The sequence below is a fragment of the Pempheris klunzingeri genome, chromosome 20 (genome assembly GCF_042242105.1).
Source record: "Pempheris klunzingeri isolate RE-2024b chromosome 20, fPemKlu1.hap1, whole genome shotgun sequence".
NCBI classification, from domain to species: Eukaryota; Metazoa; Chordata; class Actinopteri; order Acropomatiformes; family Pempheridae; genus Pempheris; species Pempheris klunzingeri.
Window position 1 is genome coordinate 22075324 of NC_092031.1, and position 21679 is coordinate 22097002.

General features: G+C 44.8%; 2 protein-coding genes across 2 annotated transcripts; both read right to left on the minus strand.

Moving 5' to 3' along the window:
- Positions 1 to 240: 240 nt before the first annotated feature.
- Positions 241 to 8541, minus strand: foxk2a (forkhead box K2a). Its single transcript, XM_070852091.1, has 9 exons — positions 8080 to 8541; positions 6628 to 6822; positions 6368 to 6509; positions 5764 to 5910; positions 4453 to 4646; positions 4079 to 4281; positions 3633 to 3890; positions 3301 to 3498; positions 241 to 1916 (listed from the first exon to the last, which is right to left on the minus strand). Exons 1-9 carry the CDS (start codon positions 8373 to 8375, stop codon positions 1696 to 1698), a joined length of 1854 nt encoding a protein of 617 aa, XP_070708192.1. The 5' UTR covers positions 8376 to 8541; the 3' UTR covers positions 241 to 1695.
- A 7510-nt stretch (positions 8542 to 16051) lies between these two features.
- On the minus strand, positions 16052 to 19894 carry LOC139220301 (transmembrane protein 238-like). Its single transcript, XM_070852378.1, has 2 exons — positions 19240 to 19894; positions 16052 to 16331 (listed from the first exon to the last, which is right to left on the minus strand). Exon 1 carries the CDS (start codon positions 19813 to 19815, stop codon positions 19249 to 19251), a length of 567 nt encoding a protein of 188 aa, XP_070708479.1. The 5' UTR covers positions 19816 to 19894; the 3' UTR covers positions 16052 to 16331; positions 19240 to 19248.
- Between the last annotated feature and the right edge of the window lie 1785 nt (positions 19895 to 21679).

The following is a 21679-nucleotide window of genomic DNA, read 5'->3' on the forward strand; positions in this document are numbered from 1 at the left end:
TCTTACATTTGGCTCTCTGGTCAGCTCTGCTACTGCAAATAAGTGAGTAAAGCTGTTTTTATCCCTTACGGAAGCTGATGGCATTTCCACCCCTGTGGTACACACTTCCTCTAACAGCCTGGCCAAACTGTGTGGAATGCACGCCGAAGTCCCCCTTAAAGGAAGTTTTTGAGTTCGCATCTGGCCGGCAAAGAAGGCTTTTACTCAAAGAAATACAAACTAAGAAGGTTGTGTGTTTTAAATAAATTTATAAAAAAAAGCATTTACCCACTGAAGCAGAACAAACACCTATCACTTGTTTTTCCTCGTGTAACATAGAATACAATCTGAATAGACTGTTTAGTAGCATGAAACAGAATAAAATAATATAATCAAGCAAAGAGACTGCCAACTTCAACACAAAGGTAACAAATACAGCCCATTATGACAAAAAAAAAGAAAGAAAAAACAACTAAAGAAACAAAACAAAACAAAAAAAACAGAGCAAATGAAAATACAAACGGGGGAAAAAAAAAAAACGGCTAAGAGGGTTAAGTGCAGCACTGGTCAGAATCATATAGCGTAGATTCAGTCTAAATCTTCTTCAGTTCCATATTCAGATAATCTGCTCAAGTACATTGTCTCTAGATCCGTAACATGCAAGCTTGATGAAGCATATGGTCAAATACGCATGGCAATATACTTTTTATCTCATAGGATATTTGTAAAATATGAAAAAATCTGTAGATGTACAGTGATAAAGAAATGTCATTTGCGTGAATGAGCAGAAAAGAAGAACATCCACTCCATAGATAGTGTTTTCTTTAAAAAAGGAAAAAAGAAAAAAGGAGACTACATTCATTTCACTGAACAAAGAGTCCACATACAAAAAAAAAAACTAAACAAAAAAAGAAAAGATTCCCAAAATGTCATATTGTAATGTGTAAATGTTCTTAAAGACCCCACTTATAGCTTTTAGTTATCTTAATTATTACTAGATAGTATCTGTGTCTTGGGAAACGGAGAAACACTGAAAAAAGATCCAAAGATACACTTGTACAACAGAATACTGCATATCTACTCACGACTGGGTTAGGTAGGTCGACATGGAGGCTAGCTGCCGAAGATGGGAATGTCCACACGTACATACGCACACTTCCCTTTGCGGAATACACTACTGGTAAATTCACTTGGTTGCTTTTTCTATCTGACACAGTTAAGCGCTTATCTGTAATGCTACCAGGATGAGGCTCCTTTTTCCATCTTTGGGGAGTTTCAGGTCTCCTTGCTTGTCCAATGAGTCTTTTTTTTCTTTTTTTCTTTTATCTGGAAATCTGGGGTTTTAAATCCGTCTCTTCTTCGTGTGCTTCTTTCTTGCCGTCTGGGTCTCAAACTTCGGGGATTCACAGTCGTCAGCAACTCTTTGACTCCATTTTCAATTTGGTCTTTAGTTTTTGCATTGTGTTTTTGTGGTCTTAAACATATGGCAGAGGACTTGGGGGGGGGGTGAGGAGGAGGTTTTGCACATTCTGTAGTCCCGCAGGTGTTTCCGCGTCTCTTCTTCTTCTTTTTTTTTTTTGGCACCTTGGAGTAGATGATAACCGGGTGGGATGGAGGGGTGAGAGTGAGTGAGGGAGGGAGGGAGGGGGTGAGGCTCAATGCATACAGGAGAGCAGGGGTCAGGATGCAGATCTGCAGGTCGGGGGGGGGGGGGGGCTACTTGGCACCGATCTGTTCACTGACCCCTCCCTCTCCGGCTATGTCCGTGGTGCCGTTGTTGTTGGCGGCTGCTGCTGCTGCTTCACCCTCCTCTTCCTCCTCCGTTTTCACCCTCTTTGATTGGGGTTGGTTTTGCACTTCTCCGTTCTGCCTCTTGGTGGGGAGGGACGCCGAGGCTGAGGCGTGGGCCGCCAGGAGGTGGAGAGGGTTGGCGATGGCTGGTGGGCAGAGGACAGCGTTTATTCAACAGGCGTGTACAAACTGTACAATCATCACTTAAAACGGGACCTCTGGTTGGCTGACACCACACATAAACAGCCAATCAGAGCTCCTGTTGCTGCTCTGTGGGCTGGACTAAGATATAGTTAAAAAGAAGTGATCACTGTGCTGGAAGAGTGACAAGACAAGTGAATTCGTAGGCAGACGCATTAGTAAATAGGCCGAAACATCTTTAGGAACTATTTTGATTAGTTAACCGTTTCCGCCACCTTTCAAGCCAAAATGCCAAACACTCTGTGGATCCAGGCTCTCAGAGTGTTTGCCCACCAGGAAGTCTTCTGGACAGGATCAAAACGTTTATTTACCGTGTTTTTAATTATTCATTATTTTTTTTACGTGAGTGCAAAAGAGATGGATGTTGTGCAGGATTTTGCAGGACGTTTTATACACAAATAAGATGACAATTAATGCGTCGATTTAAATGCAAAATTATTTCAGGCCTGCAAACTGTAGCGGGATGAAAAGCTGCGTCGGCTCTGAGGACAGGGCCCAACTTCACTTTGCTGCTGCTGTTTGTTTTCACCGTCACACACATTCTCGGTGGCATTAGATGCTGACGCAGGTGACTTTTTCAATAAAACTCGAAAAAAGGTGCAAACGTGTCTGCTTGGGTCGCCTGAGTTCTCAGGTCCCTCCATCGCTGCAGTTTGTGCCCCTCTAAAAAAAAAAAAGTTCATGACAAGCAGGTTAACGAGGGTCCTGCTGTAAGTGCAGCGTGCCCGGGCCGACCAAACAAGGCCAGCGATCTTTGACCTCGGTTTTCTGCTTTTATGACATCATAACTCTCTTTACTGAGCTTGCTTGGGTTGTTTCCCCACTTGTGTGTTATATACTCTACACTGGTAAAGATCTAGTTTTCTAGATAATCCTTGTCACACTTAATCAGACCTTCTTATATGGGTCAAAGCTGAAACATCCTTCTGCAAAAAAAATTAAATAAAAAATACAGAGTATAAACGTGATCATAAAGCCTAATTGGTGGCGGTAAAAGTCACGTAATGTGCCAACAAATGCAAGAAAGAATAAAGAGTGCTAGCGAGCCAACGTAATGAAAACAGTGGGGAATGGAGATATTAAAACAAAACGAGCTTTATAAATCTTTTATGGGTAAGACATGCATTAAACATGGTAGCTGGGGCTCGAGGATAAAACACTGAATGTAATCATAACCTTTGTTTGTTCACAAGAAAACTCTACATGGCAGCTTTAAGCACTCTGCAAGACAGGTGGCTGCTGGGAGAGCAGAGGGCCTCGGGGTAGATTTGTAAATGCCATTGGTAAAAAGAGTGTGTCTGTGTGTGTGTGTGTGTGTGTGTGTGTCACCTGTGCTAGCAGCAGTACTGATGGGGACCAGATGGGTCCCGTTCTGTGTGATGGCCTTTATTGGGAGCTGGTGCTGGCCGAGCGGGGCTTGTTGCACGATGGTAACCGTCGTCAGAGGAGCAGCCTGAGAGCTCTGGATGATGCGACTGACTCCGCCTATAGAAGAGGCTGTGATGGATGGCACCGGCTCCACTTTGACTGCGTGCAGGGAGAACAACCGGCATCAAACTCAATTCACGCAGTCGCAACATGAAACCTGACCACCACGTCGACTTCGCCCGCTCCCACGCCGATGTCGCACAGGAGGACTGGCGGCATGAATCAGATCTCACCTTTGATCTCTTTGTGCTCTCCGCCTCCGTTCTCCTGAGGTGCTGTGCTCACTGTGGCGGCGGGCTGCCCGCCAACAGTCGCCATGGTCACGGCTGGGATTTGGTGGACCACGTGCACAGTCTGCATGACGGGGGCGGAGCTGACTGACGTTGTTACGATGGCTGGCGTTGCCATGGTGTAGGTCACAGGCTTCATGGTCGTTTGAGGCACCTGGCGCTGCACGGCGATCAATACTGGCTGGTTGTTCAGGGGGGAGCCTGTCAGAGGGCAGGGCGACAGGTTAGTCTGCTGCGATTCAGTGACGTGAAAATGGACACAAACACTGACACGTCACAGCTGAGCACAAAGAGAGACTGTCTCTTTATTGGACAGGGGTTTCCATGTTATCCCTTTGGCCCAGATATGTGTTAAATAGGACAAACACTTGTGGAACGGTATGTTTTACCAGGGGAGTTCTGTGCAAAGCGGGCCTCTTGGATAACAGCGAGTTTGGGCTGGACCGTAGCGGTCTGAGTGGGGGCTTGCGGCGGGGTTGGCTCTGGCTCCATGGGGACCGGGGACCCCTCTCTAGACAGGCTGTCTGGGGTCTGGACCCCACTGGAGTGGGCAGACAGTGCCCCTGTGTGGTTGGGAGAAGCCGGAGCGCTCCTGGGACAGGAAAAGAAACATTGACACATTTTGTAACCCTGTAAGCTGAGACGGTTCTATTTCTGACACCGAAAGCATCTCTTTGAAGCACACACACACACACACACACACACACGCACACGCACACGCACACACACACACGCGCACGTTTTGCGTCAAAGTGGTCTTCACCTGGAGGAGAGGGGTCCCACGGGGGTCCTGAAGCAGGGCACTCCCCTGGGCCTGCGCTTCCTGAAGGCTTGTTCTATCAGCTTGCCCTCAGAAGCGGGGTCGATCCTCCAGAAGGAGCCTTTGCCTGGCTCCTCCTGAGAGCGGGCCACTTTGATGAAGTACCGGTTCAGGGACAAATTGTGGCGGATCGAGTTCTAAAATCATCAGTCGACACAAAACACACACGGCGTTACAAGGAGTGGTGTTAAAGCATCTGTGCTGCGTTCGCGTTGGAAGCTTTCCAATGGGCAGCAGGACGTCTGGGGACTGCAAGGGGGTCTTGCCATGTTGCCTCATTATTCAAAGATAATTTACAGTTAGATACATTTTAAAGACACAATGTTTTTCAGCCGCTCTCGCGTGAGAGAAGGAAAGTCACTCCACTTAAACTCAACAGCGACAACTCATAATGTCCAGTAATTGTTGAGGTGAGCTGTGCATCATGTTTATTACTGAGGTCAGTGTTTCAGGCTCTGTTGCACTGCATTGTGGGGCATTTCTGCTTTTTCCTCCTTTCTATTCAAACGCATCAGGGAGGCAAAGTATTAGAAACACAGCTGAATATAATGCAGTCCAGCACAGCAGCACCACAATCTATGACTTCAGTACTAAACACGTAGCTGATTGGCGACAGTGACAACAAACCGATCATGAGCACTGGGCTGCTTCCTGTGCGTTGTACAGGTGTCACCTAATGAAAGTGGACACAGAGTGTGTGAGCGTTCTGCGGGAATATTCACACACTTAAGTGTTTTATACCGACAGGAAGTTATAAAACATCAAAACTGTGACTTTAGAATTGCAGTAAAAAATGTTGAACTGGAACTAAATTTGAAGAGTTATTTATTTTCTGAGACCAGCTGTGAGCAGCTCCTCCACTGTGGGACTAGTGTCCATCCAAAGCACACTCAAAAACCATCCGCTTTTTTTTTTGTACACCTGAATCTTTTGACTATACTTTTTGTCAATGTGAACGCACTGTATAGTAAAAACCTCGGTGTTATTAGTATGTGTTGTGATCTAAGAGGAGGGTTTATGATGAGCATGCGCTCTCCTTCCTGATTTTCAAGTTTCGACACTATTTATCATCAGCACATACATGGAAAATGTCCTAACTTTCACTTTCATTCAACTCCCAAAAAGGTATTCAATCAACAGAAATACCAACATAGCAAAAAGGCAGCACATCCTCATATCTGAAAAGCCGGAACCAGTCAACGCTAGAGCATCAATGTTGTATGAGCCATGGCACCAAAGAGTGAAGACTCCTACCTGCCAGCCTTTGTCAGCTGTTCTGTAGTAGGGGTAGTTCTTGGTGATGTGGGTGTATATTCCATTCAGAGTTAGCTGTTTATCTGGGGCCATGGTGATAGCTTGGACTATTAGTTGTGCATATGAATATGGAGGTTTGGAGTCATCCTGGAGGAAAATAAAAAGAAAGTTTTCAACTTTGTAAAGCACTGTGAGACAACTCTGTTGTGATATTGGGCTATACAAAATAAATTGAATTGAACTTGTGCTGTTGGGAGAAGTTTTGTTAATGAAACACAAGCTCAAGTTATACATTTTTCTCTCTCTCGTTTGTCCACAAGCACGAACGTGGCACCAACGCACACACTTGGCAGAGTTCAGCCGGGTTCCTGCGCTCCAAAGTCTATGTTGTTGAGTGAGTGTTGGGCAATTTTCAGACTTCAATAAGTAACCAGGGATGGTCACAGTGCTCAGACACCAACAGGAATCCGCTGAGATTCTCTGAAGTCTGCTGCCATCGTCACGCACCCTCTTGTTTGAAATGTCCAATTTTTAAAAAGTGCAGCAGACGCACTAAATGTAACCAGCCACATTTTCAGTGCCACAGTTCACGGCCCCCTCTCACCTTTGGGCTGTCTTCACCTGAGGCTTCTTTGTCGTTTTCTGATTGGGAGTTGTCTCCTATTAGGTCTGAGGCCAGGACACGGCCTGTCCTGTAGCTGGACAGTCCCGCCCCCCGCGGACTTGACGGACAAGAGTTTGCTGCACTGTGAAATATATCACCAAAGAAACAAACACTTAATTACTTCATTTAGAAAATGTAGACAACATTGTCATTGCGCGCACACACAGCGTTGCAAAGAACTCAGAAAAACCCACTCTCACCTGATGGTGCCGGTAGGTGAAGGCAGTGGGCTCATGAGGTGGGCGATGTTGTCAGGAATGTTGATGGTCAGTGGGGAAATTTGGGGTTGGACGGGCTTGACCGGTGATTCCGGCACGTTCCTTGGCTCCTTCTTGTCATTGGACAGGGCTGTGAACGTGATCTTTATACTTGTGCTGGGGAACCGGAAACAACACCTGGATACGACAGACAGGACAAGGCGAGTTTGTACTTTACATCCATACACTTCCATTTAAATTGGCATGTGTCGTGGTCTACGCTCGAATACAGCGATTCAAGTGGGAAACACAATGCTTTTATTACGATGTCGTTGCACGGAGGGACAGATGAGCCTCCTTGCATGGCAACAAGAGTCAAGGAGTTCCAACTGGAACCACGTCAGCTCCACTAAAATTCTGCCTCACATGGTTTAAATATGGACGTCCACCATGACCATTATGCAACCCATCATGTCTAATTTATTATTAATAGGCTATATTTGGACCATCTGCTGACACCTTTACATGAATCACTTCTATAGTGTGGTGACAATACTGACATTTCCTATCAAGTGTAAAATCTAAGTTAAAGACCACAACTGTCCAATGTGAGTTTTGGTTGTATGACAACCGAAAGGAGCCCAACAAGCCGAGCAGTGTAAACATGCCGAGGGGGGGTATGAGGCCAAGCTGACACTGAGCCTGATCAAATTAACTACAGGGCTAACCTTAGCTGCGTTGTTGCTGTTGTAACACTACACCATATATAAAAATGGAGTTGTACCAAATATATAACAATAATTAACTCATGCTAATGCCGTGTTGCAGCAGCTCAGAGACATTAACTGTGCTAGCATCTTAAGCAACACAGCAGCAGTGGAGTATGACCCCCAAAATACTGAGAACTCATCCCAAACTGTGTTGCAATTCGGCCATTTTAATGTTTCTGGCTTTGCTGTCAGCATATACAAACATTATAAAACCACATATTGTGACTTTTAAGAACTGCCAAGGACCACTCTGCAATTCGGCATGCAAGAAACACACCAAAAGAAATACAAACTTACATTTTTTTTACGGAAAATGCCACCTTCCACATAGTGCACTATTGTGAATAGTAGCACAGGACAGGGCACTAATTCTTGGCAGAAGCATGACTGTCTGACGTCTCAGTGACGACTGCTAGGTGGACCACACACACGCCGAATAAACCGGCCACACAAAAGACTGACATGAAGCCACGGGTGAAGTTAAACACGCCTGTGTGTGTTTGGCAGTGAGCTCGGGCATGACTACACGAGCATGTTCGGCATGGAGCTTTCGTGTGACGTTATCGCCATACAAACGAGCAGCAACAACACGTGCAACATCTGCGGGACAACAAAACAATAACAACACACGAGCCCGTATATTCACACATTCACAGCTCAGATAAACTGCTCGTATCAGTCTCACATTCGTGGGAGCTGGAGAGGTGGAGCCCCTCTTCTCTGGAACACCCCATCTACAAACACCCCGTTTTTTCCGAGGCAGCGGAGGTAGAATTCCCCCGTGCCGGTGCCATCTTCACCCGCGGTGAATATTTCGAGGTGCCGCCGGGAGATGAAGCTAGAGTGTCCCATGCTGACGTCCACAGAACCCTGCGAGGAGTTCCGGCCGATGGTCACCGACCTTTTCTTCATCAGGTACTCGAATTCTCGGCCCTCAAGCCGGGCTACAGCCGACCCCGACATCCCGCTTACCACCGCCATCTTCAGAGGTAACTAGTGGAGATTTGGTGTGTTAAGCGGAAACGTGTAAGCGGTTGCAGGGAATTGAAGAGGGGATATTTTTTGGTTTTGTGAAGTGGGGGGGATCCAATTTTACACCGTGGAGAATTTGGCTAGGAACGTGCCAGACCGGGACACAGCGGCTCCGACCCACCGCCGCGAAGAAGAGGAAAAAGAGAGACGCATCAGCCAATCAAAAGCGGCCAAACGGACGGAAGTGCTTCGACAGACAACGCGTCTAACCAATGAGAAAGCGGCCTGGGTAGGCAGATGTGTGGTGTTTACCAATGACAATAATAATAAAAATAGCCGTAGAAAATAGAGCTCGGTTGCACCGCAGGCTGACACGCAGATGGACGGAGACACAGAAGAAGCGGTGCGGGGTGGTTTCAAGGAGGGGACTTAGATTTAAGACCTACTTACTTATTTTATTTAATTCACTTCTTTATTTCTATTTCTTGTGTGATAATCAATTTTCCGATTTAACTTTCAACAATGATCTTCAATAACTGGATAGAAAAAATATACCTGTCATTGGTAGAGAAGTCCCCTCAGCACCATAAAAAAAGAATAGAAAAACAAAATAAATCACATACCAACATATCAATAAGACCTCCAATCAATGTATCACATGTCAAATATCCACATACTTGAATCAGTCACTCATGAAGTGAGTGAGTGTGAAAGCTGAATAAGTTAAATGGTCAAAGGTCCACTTACAAGCCTATTCCAGTGCTTATTCCAGATGCCAAATGACTTCTGAGTAGTTACTCTGTCCTACAGATTTAATGTTTTTGCAATCAAGGTTCACCACACACCTTGAATTTACTGTAACAGTTCATGGGTCATGGTATTAAAGGGTAGATGTACACACACTACCTCTACCACACACACATTCACACCTCCTCAAACACACACTCACACTCACACACACTCACACACACACACACACACACTCACACACAAACATACATCCTCGCTGACAATCAAACAGGACTTGCACCAAGTTGCACTTTACTATCATCACCCATCACTTTTTTACCCCTGTACATATATTCCTCTGTACATACATTTTGTTTGTCTGTAAATATTTTTATTTATGTATTCTGCCTTATTTATATATGTGCCTTGCCGGGAGTCTGCAAAATGTCGTTATGCCTGCATAAAGACAATAAAGAAACTTGACTTGATGTAGCGCAGCGTGGCTCCGGCTCCGCGCACAGATCCATCCCGCCAGGGTTTCCATGCTGCGGGTTAGTTTACTAACTGTAGTACAGCAGCCGCCACGCTGCGTGTGCGGTGTGTGTGTTTGTGTGTGGAGGTCGTGTTAAATAATGGATTTAAAGTCACTCAGGCCGTGCTGACATCGCCATTGAGGCAGACTGTGATTTTCACGGAGCTCCGCCGCCACAAGCTGTTAGTGCTCCGGTGCCAGCGTTCATTAAGACCGCATCAATATTGAAGAAAACGTGCCGCGCTCAGGAAACCCGTGCGCCATGCCCACGTGTTTTCTGACTATGACGTAATGAGGTGTAACCGGGCTGCGTTCAGGGCTGCTACGGTGTTCAGGAGGGTTGTGCATCAGTGTGAGCTCTGTTCATGTAAAACAACTAGCAGGTGGCAGATTTTGTTTTGATCAGAATGTGCGATGAGTTAATCACTGTAATGTGTCATGTGTTTTAGGGAAATGACATAAAATCATGGCAAGATTATCCCTTATTATTTATCCTTTTTGAGACATTTCACCTTTTTTATTTTGGCCTTCACTGGTGAGCTTGTTCAATAGATGAAACTATTCTATAAGCTATTAGACAACATACAATGCAGAAATACAGATCATATGTAGTATGTGACATGTAATTCATTCATCACAACATATTTATTAACTATTGCTTATTTTTCTACTGTTGCTTCTACACTCTTTCTGTTCTATTGTTGCTGCTGTAACATGGGAATTTCCCCCTATGGGGGATCAATAAAGAAGTCTAAGTCTAATATATCTACACTATATAATCAGTAAATTCCACTTGCTGATGAAGGCCATTAGATGCAGTTAGAACCTTTTTGTGTTAGGATTGAAAAACAGCAACAGGTTACAGCTATTTCTTACTGAAACAAAAATCCGATACCAGATTCAATTACAATTTAGTAATTCACATCATTAAACACCTTTAAGATATTTCATCTAATTTTATTTTTGAATTATTACTGTTAATGTCTAAATGTTTGAGTGCTCTGTTGACAAATGTAATGTTCTGTCCTATTAAACATGCATGATAAATTAGGATGCAGGGAAAAATGCTTGTTCTTAATATTTATGTACTTCTGGACCCTCAGTTTGAGGGTCAGACAGGTGCAGTGAAACATCAGTCCAGTGCTGCCACCTGCTGGCTTTTTATTGTCGTGCAGGGAAATCTGACATTGAAGTTTGGCAGTGACTGTTTAATTCAATTAAATTTATTTTGTATAGCCCAATATCACAACAGAGTGTCTCATAGTGCTTTACAAAGTTCACTGAAATAAACAAGTGTAAGCGAACAAACAATCTAATAAAGAGTCCAGCAGTCGATGAGGCCAATGGATCAGTCCGGTGGATCAGTCCGAGGCATCACCTGCCCTTTATGACCCTCCTTCTTCGGGAAGGACAAACTCAAAAAACCCAGTGGGAAAAGAGAAACCTCCGGGAGCACCACAGTGAAGGAGAGATCCAGCTCCCAAGGACGGACAGGCTGTAGCCTTGGACAGACGCACATCCATTGGCTGGTGTTTAATGTTATAACTGACACTGATGAATAGCATGTGGATGTATTTTCAAGTCCCGTGCCATCTGTGGTTTGATGCTGTGTTGTTATATTGCAGCAGATCTGCAAATTGCTTAAAAATGAATCATGCATCCTATTTGATTTTATACGTGTGGGAGGCAGAGGCAGGGCCTGGTGTCCCCCTTACCCAAGTAAGAGGGTGATAGGTATCAATCAGGCCATCATAAATAGACGCCAACCAATTATAAAGAGATGCAAAACATCTACAAGATGATATAAAAACCTGCCAAACAATGCGCAACAACTACAGAGACGCCAGATGTTGCAAAACTACCACAGAGACGCCACATGACCACAAAAAGATCCAAAATCACCAAAAGAGATGTCAGATAATCACAAATGACACAAAATGACCAAAAAGGCACGCCAAACAACTACAAAAAGATGCCAAATGACAGCAAAGAAATGCCAAATTATGTAAAACAACCACAAAACAATGCAAGAAGACCACAAAGAGCTGTGAAATGATGCTAAAATGAGCACAGAGAAAAGCCAAATGACAACAAATGGACGCAAAACGTCCACAAAGACACAAGCAACCATAAAGAGGCACAAAATAACCACAAAGAGCTACAAAATGATGTGAAAGAACCACAAAATGATACAAATTGCCCAAATATGCTCTTCTCTGAATCTGTGCCCCGGTCCTGAGAGGTGGAGGGAATATTCTGGTGATGCAGCTGGGAAAAACAACTTCTGTTACATTTCAGTTTGCATAGCCCGGACATCTTTACTGTGAGAGTACACAGAAGCTTTCTGGGGTGGCTCATTGTAACCACTAAAGTTTGATTTAATTATTACATTTGGCGACAATTTATGGACTAGAATAGATCTAAAATAGATCTTTTTGGACTCTGATGTCCAAAAAGTGGTGTGGGTGGTAAACTATCAGCACCAGACAGAGCCTAGTTAAAGGAACCATGTGTCATATAACTGAGATTTCCTTTTGTAACTGACTGACGATCCCCTACTTGTTGAATATATCCTGTTAATTCTAATGATTTCAACATCATTGCTGTTGGTCTTATGCTGCTGTGTTAGTTACCACAGTGAAAAGCTTTCTAACTGTGGTGCACACAGCACCCCCCCCCACTGAAACCAGACTAATGACATTCTGTTAGGCGAGGCAGCGCCTCATTAAGACACACCCGCTCAGCGGAAGGGGAAACTGGAATAAATTAGACCCGTAAATGAGGAGTTCATTTACAGCAAACACAATTGAACATTTCTGTACTGAATCGTGAATGTGGACAGTAAATGGACGGTGGTCTATATCAGGTTTTACAGACTGGCTTTACATTCTGTAAAGTCTTTTAAAGAAAGTGGACAAAATAGGCCAGATAAGATTACTGCAACCCTGAAAATGGACGGTGTGGGTTTACTCCCCACAGCACACCAGCTAACATCCGTTTGGAGCTGTGAGAGCTGCTCCATGTGGCTGAAAGGAGACAAACCAGTGGTCAAAAGTAAATAAGTACCCATATGCTGTACTTGAGTACAGTTCTGAGGTACTTTACTTGAGTACTTATACTCACACACAACAATTCAGAGGCCAGTGGTGGAAATACTATCAGAAAATGTACTTAAATGAGCAAAAGTTAAAAAGTAATTGGCTTGTGATGTATTATTCTATACCATAATACTAGATTGTTGATACTAATGCATCAACATTATCAGCAGCATTTTCTTACTGCTGAAGCTTCTCCAGGTGGAGCTAGTTTTACTTTACGTGGAATTAGCTAGTTTATTCCCATCCGAGGTGTCGGGCTCCTCCAAAGGGTCACCATGTTAAATCAGAGGGGGTCACGAGATGATTAATAGGAGAGGAGAGCAGTTCTGTTTCATCCTGTGTTCTTTTTTCAGACTATGTGGGAAGCTTAGGGGGGGAAATGCCTCTTTGGTGGAACCACTAATAACTCATAGGTATAAAAAGCCAGACGAAGGGGCCCCAACTAGCCATAAAGTCCGGGAAACACTGCTTTATTCCACAACCGTTTTTTAAATGTGGTGAAGTAAAAGTATTATATAAAGCAACAGAAAACGTACAAACCCAAGTTAAGCAAAAGTATCTCAAAATGGCATACTTTAGAAAAATGTACTTTACTGCTGTTTCATTTCAAACTTTACTTACTATCTCAACAATCTCAATACTCTGTCCAGCTCTTCACTCTGAAACTCCATCACAGCAAATGCCACCACACTGCTGCTGCTGGCATGAGCCACAGAGCCAAACACAACACTCATAGAACGTAATCCCTGTCCCCTTTGTCACCGCAGCACTGAGTCAAACAGTGTCATGTTCAAGTGACCCAGGGCAGGTGCAGGAGTGTGTTTGCATGTGTGTGTGTGTGTGTGTGTGCTCCCCATGCACTGCACAGCAGGCTGGCAACAGCTAATGGAAAGACACGTTAGGTGTGAGGTGGAACCTGAAGCCCGGCGACGGAGAGGGATTGTGACACGTTAGACTCTCTTGTTGACCGGCTCAAAGTAATTCTCCTGGAGGTGTTTGAACAGCCACGGGGCACTTATGAATTAGTAATGCACGGCCGACACATTTCCTAATACTCTAAAGATGCTGAGTGGCTGCATGGGTCCACTCTTTTGAGGCGAGACTGTGAAGAGCAGAGTAAATACGGACTGTGCAAAGATATTTAAGAGGCAGTTGACACTGTAACTACATTTTGAATCCCATTTTTCTGTTAAATCAAACTTGTTATTCCATTGAAATCATGCATATTAATAAATCAAAAGCAATTAAAAGTGGAGCTTTTTCCAGAAAACCATTCATTTCTTGTGTTTTCTCCTTTGTCTCTTTGTTTGTTTTGTTGATGAAGCTCTATTCTTGTACAAGTGCCGTTAAGATTGAGGGTTTATTCTGGTTGTCATCTTAAAAGTCAGCCAGGCAGCAAATAGGGTGCGTCCACTTTAGTAGGAGAGAAACAAGCTACGCCACATTCTTGATGTAAAGATTGGACGATATCAACAACTAAATCTGTGCATATGTTTTAGGTTGAATGTTTTATGTTTCAGAGATAGGGGGGGAGGAAGAAAATGTCTCCCCTCCTCCTCACATGAACCCATTCTTGTAAAATGAGAGCTCGCTGTGTCCCAGTTGCTAACGCACCCAGTTTGACTGGTTTCTGTTGAATGGGTTCAGCGACCAGTACTCAGATTTCACAACAGGAAAATCACCACAGACTGGCTGGGAACAATGGCTTTAGGGGAAAATTGATCAAGTGAATAAACAATGTTCGAGGTGTAAAAGATGTGCAAAAGGAGGACGGTGATTGTGGTTCTGATTTTGAGGTTAGAGCAACACATCAGTTAAAAAGATCAGTTAACAAAATGCATCCTATTAAACACAGAATTGACAGCATGACTGACCCAGCAGTCTGAGCAGCCCCCCCCCCACAGTCAGAGGGTAATAGGTAACAACAAGATATAGGACGACTAATGACAAACTGTTATTTATTCATTTTATTTCATATATTTAAAGTTAATCATTTGACATTTGTTTGTTCCACTGAATAAGGAATAGCAGGGTTTTCAATGTAAATGATCTGTACTCATTTTACAAACTTCTTTACTTCCACGGTCCACTGTGCTCCTCATTCTCTGTCTCAGTCTGTAAGGTCTGAGTCTGCAGTGTTCTTCATACAGATGTCCTTAAAGAGCCCCACGTTCCTGGGATGGTGAAGCACATCCACAAACATCCTCCAGCGAGCTCAGGTAGAAGCTGAGAACTGTCACCCTTCAGAGGAAGGAAAGAAAAAATGTTTTAAAGGAAAATCCTTCAGCTCACAACATGTCTTGTTGTGTAACGCTTCAAATGTGAAGGTCTGCACCTGTAGCCTTGGCTTCATTTTCCCCACGCCAGTTGATAGCAAACTGCTTTGTGTTGAAAATGTAGAAACCGTGAATCTCATTTGGGGAGGAGCTCCTCCACCGGCACCTCCAGGTTTCCCAAATACCAGAAGATCCAGAACACCAGGCTGAGGAAGAGAATGACGGGTCCCGAGAAGACCAAGAAATCCCAGAACCTGAAGGGAGCCAAGACCCCAACGAAGAAGAGGATGAGGCCTGCCACATCCATGAAGACGGCGATGAAGAAAAACAGCAGGCAGCGGCCAAGATAGGGGGTATAATCCATGATAGGAGTAGTTAAATGTGCTTACAAGTTTTCCAATTATTCACAGCTTCACCAGTTTATCTGCATGACATAAAAAAAAAAAAAAAAAAAAATGGTGGGAGTGAAATAAATTCAGAAGAGAAGCTTCTCTCCTTCTCAGTGCTGCCTGCCAGTCTGAGGTGACACTGATGAGAAGGACGGGTTTAAACACTCCCGTCACATTCCTGTCTGTATCTACATCTCTCATTCTATTCATTACACCTCATGACGGAGGAGAAAGTATGTGTCCTTACTGGTTTCCTTGACGATGACAAGAGAATTTCTGGCTCTACCGTTGGATGTGGTTCTAGTTCATGAACACGTTACATTCCAGCATCCACACGTCCAGGCCTTATCTCGGCCTCACAGGTGGATTTGGAAAAGCTAGAAATATTGGCCTCATATTTTGGCCTTGATGATTTGGAATAAAATAGTATGAACGTCACCTCGGGGTGCTGTTTACATCCGTCAAAGTATAAACATTAAAAGAAGTGACGACGAGGGAAAAAATCAGTATCCTGTGTGGCGCGTAGAAGGTATTAAACAACAAAAGGTAGAACCCAGTCAGGACAAACTTGGAACACAGTACAGCGCAAGGGCGGTACTGTGTTGTTATCAGTCACCTTCGTGCACAAACACCCACAAATACAACTTAAGCAGCAGCTACATCCAATTAAATGTAAACTTTATTCCCCAAAAAAATAATTTACATCTCGTCACAAAATCAGCACATAAAAATAGAGATTTGCTATCTACATATTAAAGACCCTTTCTTCCTCTGTGCACAGCCCTCCTGCCTACGGTGGATGCAGAGCTTATCCCTGATTAAGAAATTGTCTTCCCTTTATAAAACAAAAAGTGACTTTAGTTTTCAGTCCGTTGGTGTTTTTTTGGAACGCAGTGCGAGGAGGAAGTCCGAACTTCAGCACCAGGAAAGCCGGACGTCACCTGGAAACAAGAGGAGAGAGCGGTTTTATGTGTTTGTACAGGCTGAAATGAACAGATGATATTAAAATTAACAATGTAAAGTAACATCGGGGGGGAATCACAAAGGTAAGTGGACTATTTAGTGGTGTGAATCTGTTTTCTTTTTTAGTTTTTAGAATAAGACATGAAAAGATCTGGAAGATCCCTCTTCAACCCTCAGATGTCCTGGGATGAAGGAGGCAGTGGGGTGCAAGGATTTAGAATGAATTGTCACTGTCAGGTTTCAGAATGCTTGTTTTGTCTCATTAATCACTGTGTGTGCATGATCAAGTGCACATTTCATGGGAGATTAAGAAAACAAAAAGACATCACATTCAAACGCAACGCCGCTTTGTACACAGTCTCCTTTTATAGCTGGTTGCTCACAAATAGATGAGCGTTCCACATGTATTTTATACATGCCTGTAATTCTGAGACCGCACTCGTCATTAAAAGCAGCATTTTGAGTTGAATTTGCAGAAACCACCCGTAACATCGGTTGTGTTGACCTCTCTACATTGTTCTTGTTTGGGTTGTTCGTTGAACACGGCTGAGAGTGCACATTTTGTCTGTATCTATAATTCAAAGCTATCAAAAGGATTGTATGCATTTAATGGGAGATTATTTCAGTTGATGTTTTGAAATACTTTCGATATCTTGTGATCGATATTGATCTCAAGTCTGTGTGTTAAGTAACAGGCTGCAGTTAAGACATGGTTTGCCTGAGACTGAAAGCAAAGGGGAAAACAGCCGTCCAACGTTTGAAAATACAACTTCACAGCTTCACGAGGAGGTATTTTCTGTTATTATGTCTTGGCAAACAACACTATATTCATTTATGGGACGGGCTGCCAAATATGGTTGGTGATGAAGACATAGTTCCAACATCTAACACCGCCTAAAACCACAAATGGGTTTGCAGGATCAAACCACAAACCGGTCGGTATATTTTTTCACTTTAGGCTGGGCTACTTTATGAAAGGCTGACTGCGTCCTGGCAGACTTAGGAGCAGTATTAATCTTCTGCTCTGAAACACTAATAGGCCAGTTAACAGGCTTGTGTTGACCCAGCAACATGAATACAGTGCAGATAAGGCAAACATCACTTAAACCCGAACCAGACCTCACTCCGTGTTACCCAACTGTTAATGGCACTTGTGCAAGTTGGGAAACTCTGAGCGGCGTTGTTCCAACACTTATCCATGCAAGCCACTGTCAAATCTGACTGGTAAACATCTCGATCCATGACTCATACTGTAGAGAGGCTAAAGTACGGCTGCTACAATGGCCATGTTGTCCTTAGGTGGGGTTCTCAATGCGTTCATTGGAGGAATGTCCAGTGATAAAATCCTTAACATTAAGTGCTCTAGACAGGATTTTAGACACACTGAGGTCCAGTTAAGTGTTTGGACAAAAGCTTACTTCATCATCCATCATCTGATAAAGGTTATGTGGATAGTTAGTTAGCAGTTAGTACAAAATGACTTGCTATGAAGGGTAGTACAGAGTACATACTGTATACTGTTAGAACAAATGGACAGCTTTTTTAATTCATTACTTTTTCCCTGTTAATTATGTAAATCCTTGTTCACATGATGACCTAAATGCTGTTCTTTCTATACTACCTTGATGTATTTCTGCTAGATAAATATAAAAATCCATTTATTATGATTAATTGATTGGTTCAAACTAATATTTTTGGCCTAGGCTATTTAGAGTCAGAGTCAGAGTCAGCACTAGAGTTTGACACCCACAATGTGTAATGAAAGAATGTGAACTCGGGATGTTACGACCCCTAAATTCCAAAAAACCACTGTAGGACAGGACCTAAGTGGCTACAGCTCTGCTCTCTGGACAATAAACACAGTTAAGATACAGTAGAAGTGGCCTTCCTCTTCATGGTGCAGCGTTTGTTCTTGACCACACCATTTCACACAATTCCATATCTCAAGATCGTTAGCTGGGCCAGATAATAAGGGAATCAGACAAGGTCCCATTAAAGTTAACTACCTGGAACTTGTGGATGGAGGGAGTGCCCATGAAGCAGACTTACACATGATCTCTGCAGCTGGTGGCTGAGTGAGGAGGCCCGGCCGTACCTATACCTGCCTACTGCATTCCATTTCACCGGATCAATAAGCTCTGCTGAGTTCCATTAAAAATGCAATTGCGCCTCTTAGCCCAAAGGGTGTCTGGCTTGCCACCCAGTTACAAGCAAAGTGACGGCTAAAATAATGCAGAGCTGTGAAGGTGAGCAGAAACGGTCAGGCTCATTAATTAAAAGCTGCCACGGGCCACTGAAGATCTTTTCACAGCAGCCGGGAAAGAAAAGAAAAGAAAAAAAAAAAAAGATTATTACAGATATTCATGAACAGAGTGAGCAGACAGGGTCCTGGAGGGAGGGAGGGGGGGGGGGGGGCAGTGTTTATGTGTGAGGGTGCACATTCCTCAGGGCCAGCTTCACCGTGGGTGTCAGCTGATCACTGTCAATAATGTGAGACATCTCATAATTATGACTGGGGTGAGATGGGGTGGGGGGGGGGGGGGACTCCAACAGTACTGATGAAACGGCTACAGCTGTGGCAGTGAGCGGCTAATGACAAGCAAAACAGCAGAGTGTCAGAAAGGGTGACAGGCAGGGTGAGAGCAGGGCGGCGTGCTGAATATTTATGACTTTTCTTTCAATTCTGATTACTCGTTGGGTCCACGGGCTCTCAGGGAGATCAGACATTTTTCAGAAGCTGGCTGCAACTTTTAGAGACAAGTTATGGCGTCGGGAGATCGAGTAGGTAAGGGGGGGGGGGAGGCAAGTTACAATAACAGAGTAAAGAGAGGGAGGATGGTGAGGTGACCTCGGGTTAGCTGATGAAGAGGAGGTAGAAATACGCACCACCTCCTGTCAGAGGAGCCTCTCTGCTCTGTCACCCGCTGCCTGCAGAGCCACGTCCGAGCTCCTCAACACCCCCAACTCCACGTTTTTGTCATCCGGAGACGCGCGCTCGGTCTCTCCATCAAAGCCTTTGTTGTCGTGACCCGACACGTCTCCGCCGCCGCTGCTCCCGTCTTCCCACGTAATCCGAGACGGCGCAACGGCACGCACAGTCCCGTTCATCTCCTTCCCGTCCCCAGTGCTCTTCTTCTTCTTCTCCCCGGCTTCCACGGGCTTCATGCCGCCTTTGGAGAGCCTCTCGGACAGCTTCCTGGCCCAGTGCGTAAAGCTGATGTCCAGGGAGCCCGTCCTGTCCTCCGCGTACAGCTGCACGTTCCCCGTGTACCACAGGACCCACCACACCAAGCTGAGGGAGATAATGAGCGAGCCCGTGTAGATGAGGAAATCCCCATAGAAGCGGCCATCCAGTCTCAGGTTCCCGAAAATCCCGACCAGAAGCACAACCAGACCGACGACATCAAAAACAACAGCGAAGAAGAACAACGGCGCGCAGTTCCCCACGCAGCTGTTGGCCATACCGGAGGAGAGAAGAGAGCCCGAGTAACGGCGCAGAGAACTTAAACTTGTTTTTCAGGACGCACATTTCCCCCCCACCTTACACCTGTGCGGCGTTCACCTGTGCGCAGGCCCCGCCCTCGCTCCTACGTCACTGTATCCAGTGGGCACCCGAGGAGGACGCTCCTATCAACACGCTGCCTTCACACACACCGCGTAAATTTCACTCTTCCACCTCCAGAAGACTCGTGTATGAGTGCAGGGGGAGGCAGGAGATGCTGAAACCAGAACACTGCCCCGCCGAGCTTCCAAATGGCCTCGAGTGGTGCACCAGCCCACACAGAGTGAGCAGAAATCATTAAAAGTGTCGTGAGGGGCCACAAATCACAACAGTTCTCTTTGGAACTATGTTCTGGTGAGAAGTGCCTGTGAAAACAGTCCACAGTGAGGGTCCTTCCCTCTGCTTCTAACCTCTAGTCTTTGTATTGGAAGGGTGATGAGTTGTATCTAAAGAACCATGGCAGTAGGCAGGAGGACAGGAGTCAAGGTCCTCCTTAAAAACCCCACCCTCTGAAATGCTCTAAAAGGGTTTCCTCATGTATTAAATGATGTTGGGTTGGTCGGCCTGTGGCCCTCCACTCTGGACGAGGCTGAGCTGAGACTGAAAACTGAAAACTGACTTGCAAATGAAGTGTTGTTGTTTTATTTTCCCATGTAAAGGTCTGAATGCTGGCTCAAAGCCCTCTGCACATCTGAATACACTGAATCAACAAATACTGTCACAGTACTGTCCCAGACAACACGAGCTCAGTGTCCTCGACGATGGCCATATAATCCCTCTGTGTAAATATGAAAATATGAAGTGAACCTTGTACCTGTTGGTCTGTAGAGTTTCAGTCGCTAAGCTTTCTTTGCTATTAAAACATGAATGAGTGTAACTGTTGTGAAATCAGAAGGTGTAACTGCTCTGAAGGAACCTTTATTCAGTTTTGTTGAGCTAACCATCTGCCCGGGAGCTTTACTTCTTCAGTTTCACTGTGGACCAGACTCTCTCTTACAGGAGCGCCCTGTTCACACTCACACATTCTCACTTGGAAGCTGCCCAGTTCAACCACAATCAATCTATCGATCAATCGATCAGTCAAGCCAATGCATAGCAAACGTTACCCAAAGACATTTTCCATAAAGAGCAAGTCTTTTTGATTAGCGGAGAACCAACGATTCAAGAATTCAAAACTGTAGATTCCAGAGTCTCCACATGAACAAAGCATCAGGGGACGACGGCAGGAGGAAACCTCAGACAGGACCAGGATCAGAGGTGTCGGGGGGCCGTGCTGAGTGAGGGTGGGTGTGAGAGGGAGAGGGAGAGAGAGAGAGATGGGGGAGAGGGAGGGGGAGATGCACAGCAACAACAGTAATAACAATAGCATCAATGATAATAGGGATGTGACTAATAAAGAATAGTATGACTAGCAGTGGATACTGACTAATAACAGTAACTGTAGCGGTGGATGGAAGCCCGACGACCGCAGCCAGCTCTGGGGAAGATACCGAGTTAGTAACGTACATTAAATGGGCACGATGCATACAGATGGAGAGGGAGAGGAGGAGAGCGGAGCTCAGTGCATCATGGGAAGTCCCCTGGCAGTCTACGGCAGCATAGCTAGGGGTTGGTCCAAGGCAGGCCTGAGCCAGCCCCTACCTATAAGCTTTATTAAAACAGACAGTTTTAAAAGTAGAGAGAGACACTGTCTGCCTCCCAGAGCCAAACCTGGAGAAGGATCCACAGGAGAGGAGCCTGACAGTTGAAAGCTCTGCCTGTCAAACTACTTTTGGAGACTCCAGGAGCCACACCGGGGCAGTAAGGGGCAACTTCCTCGCTGAA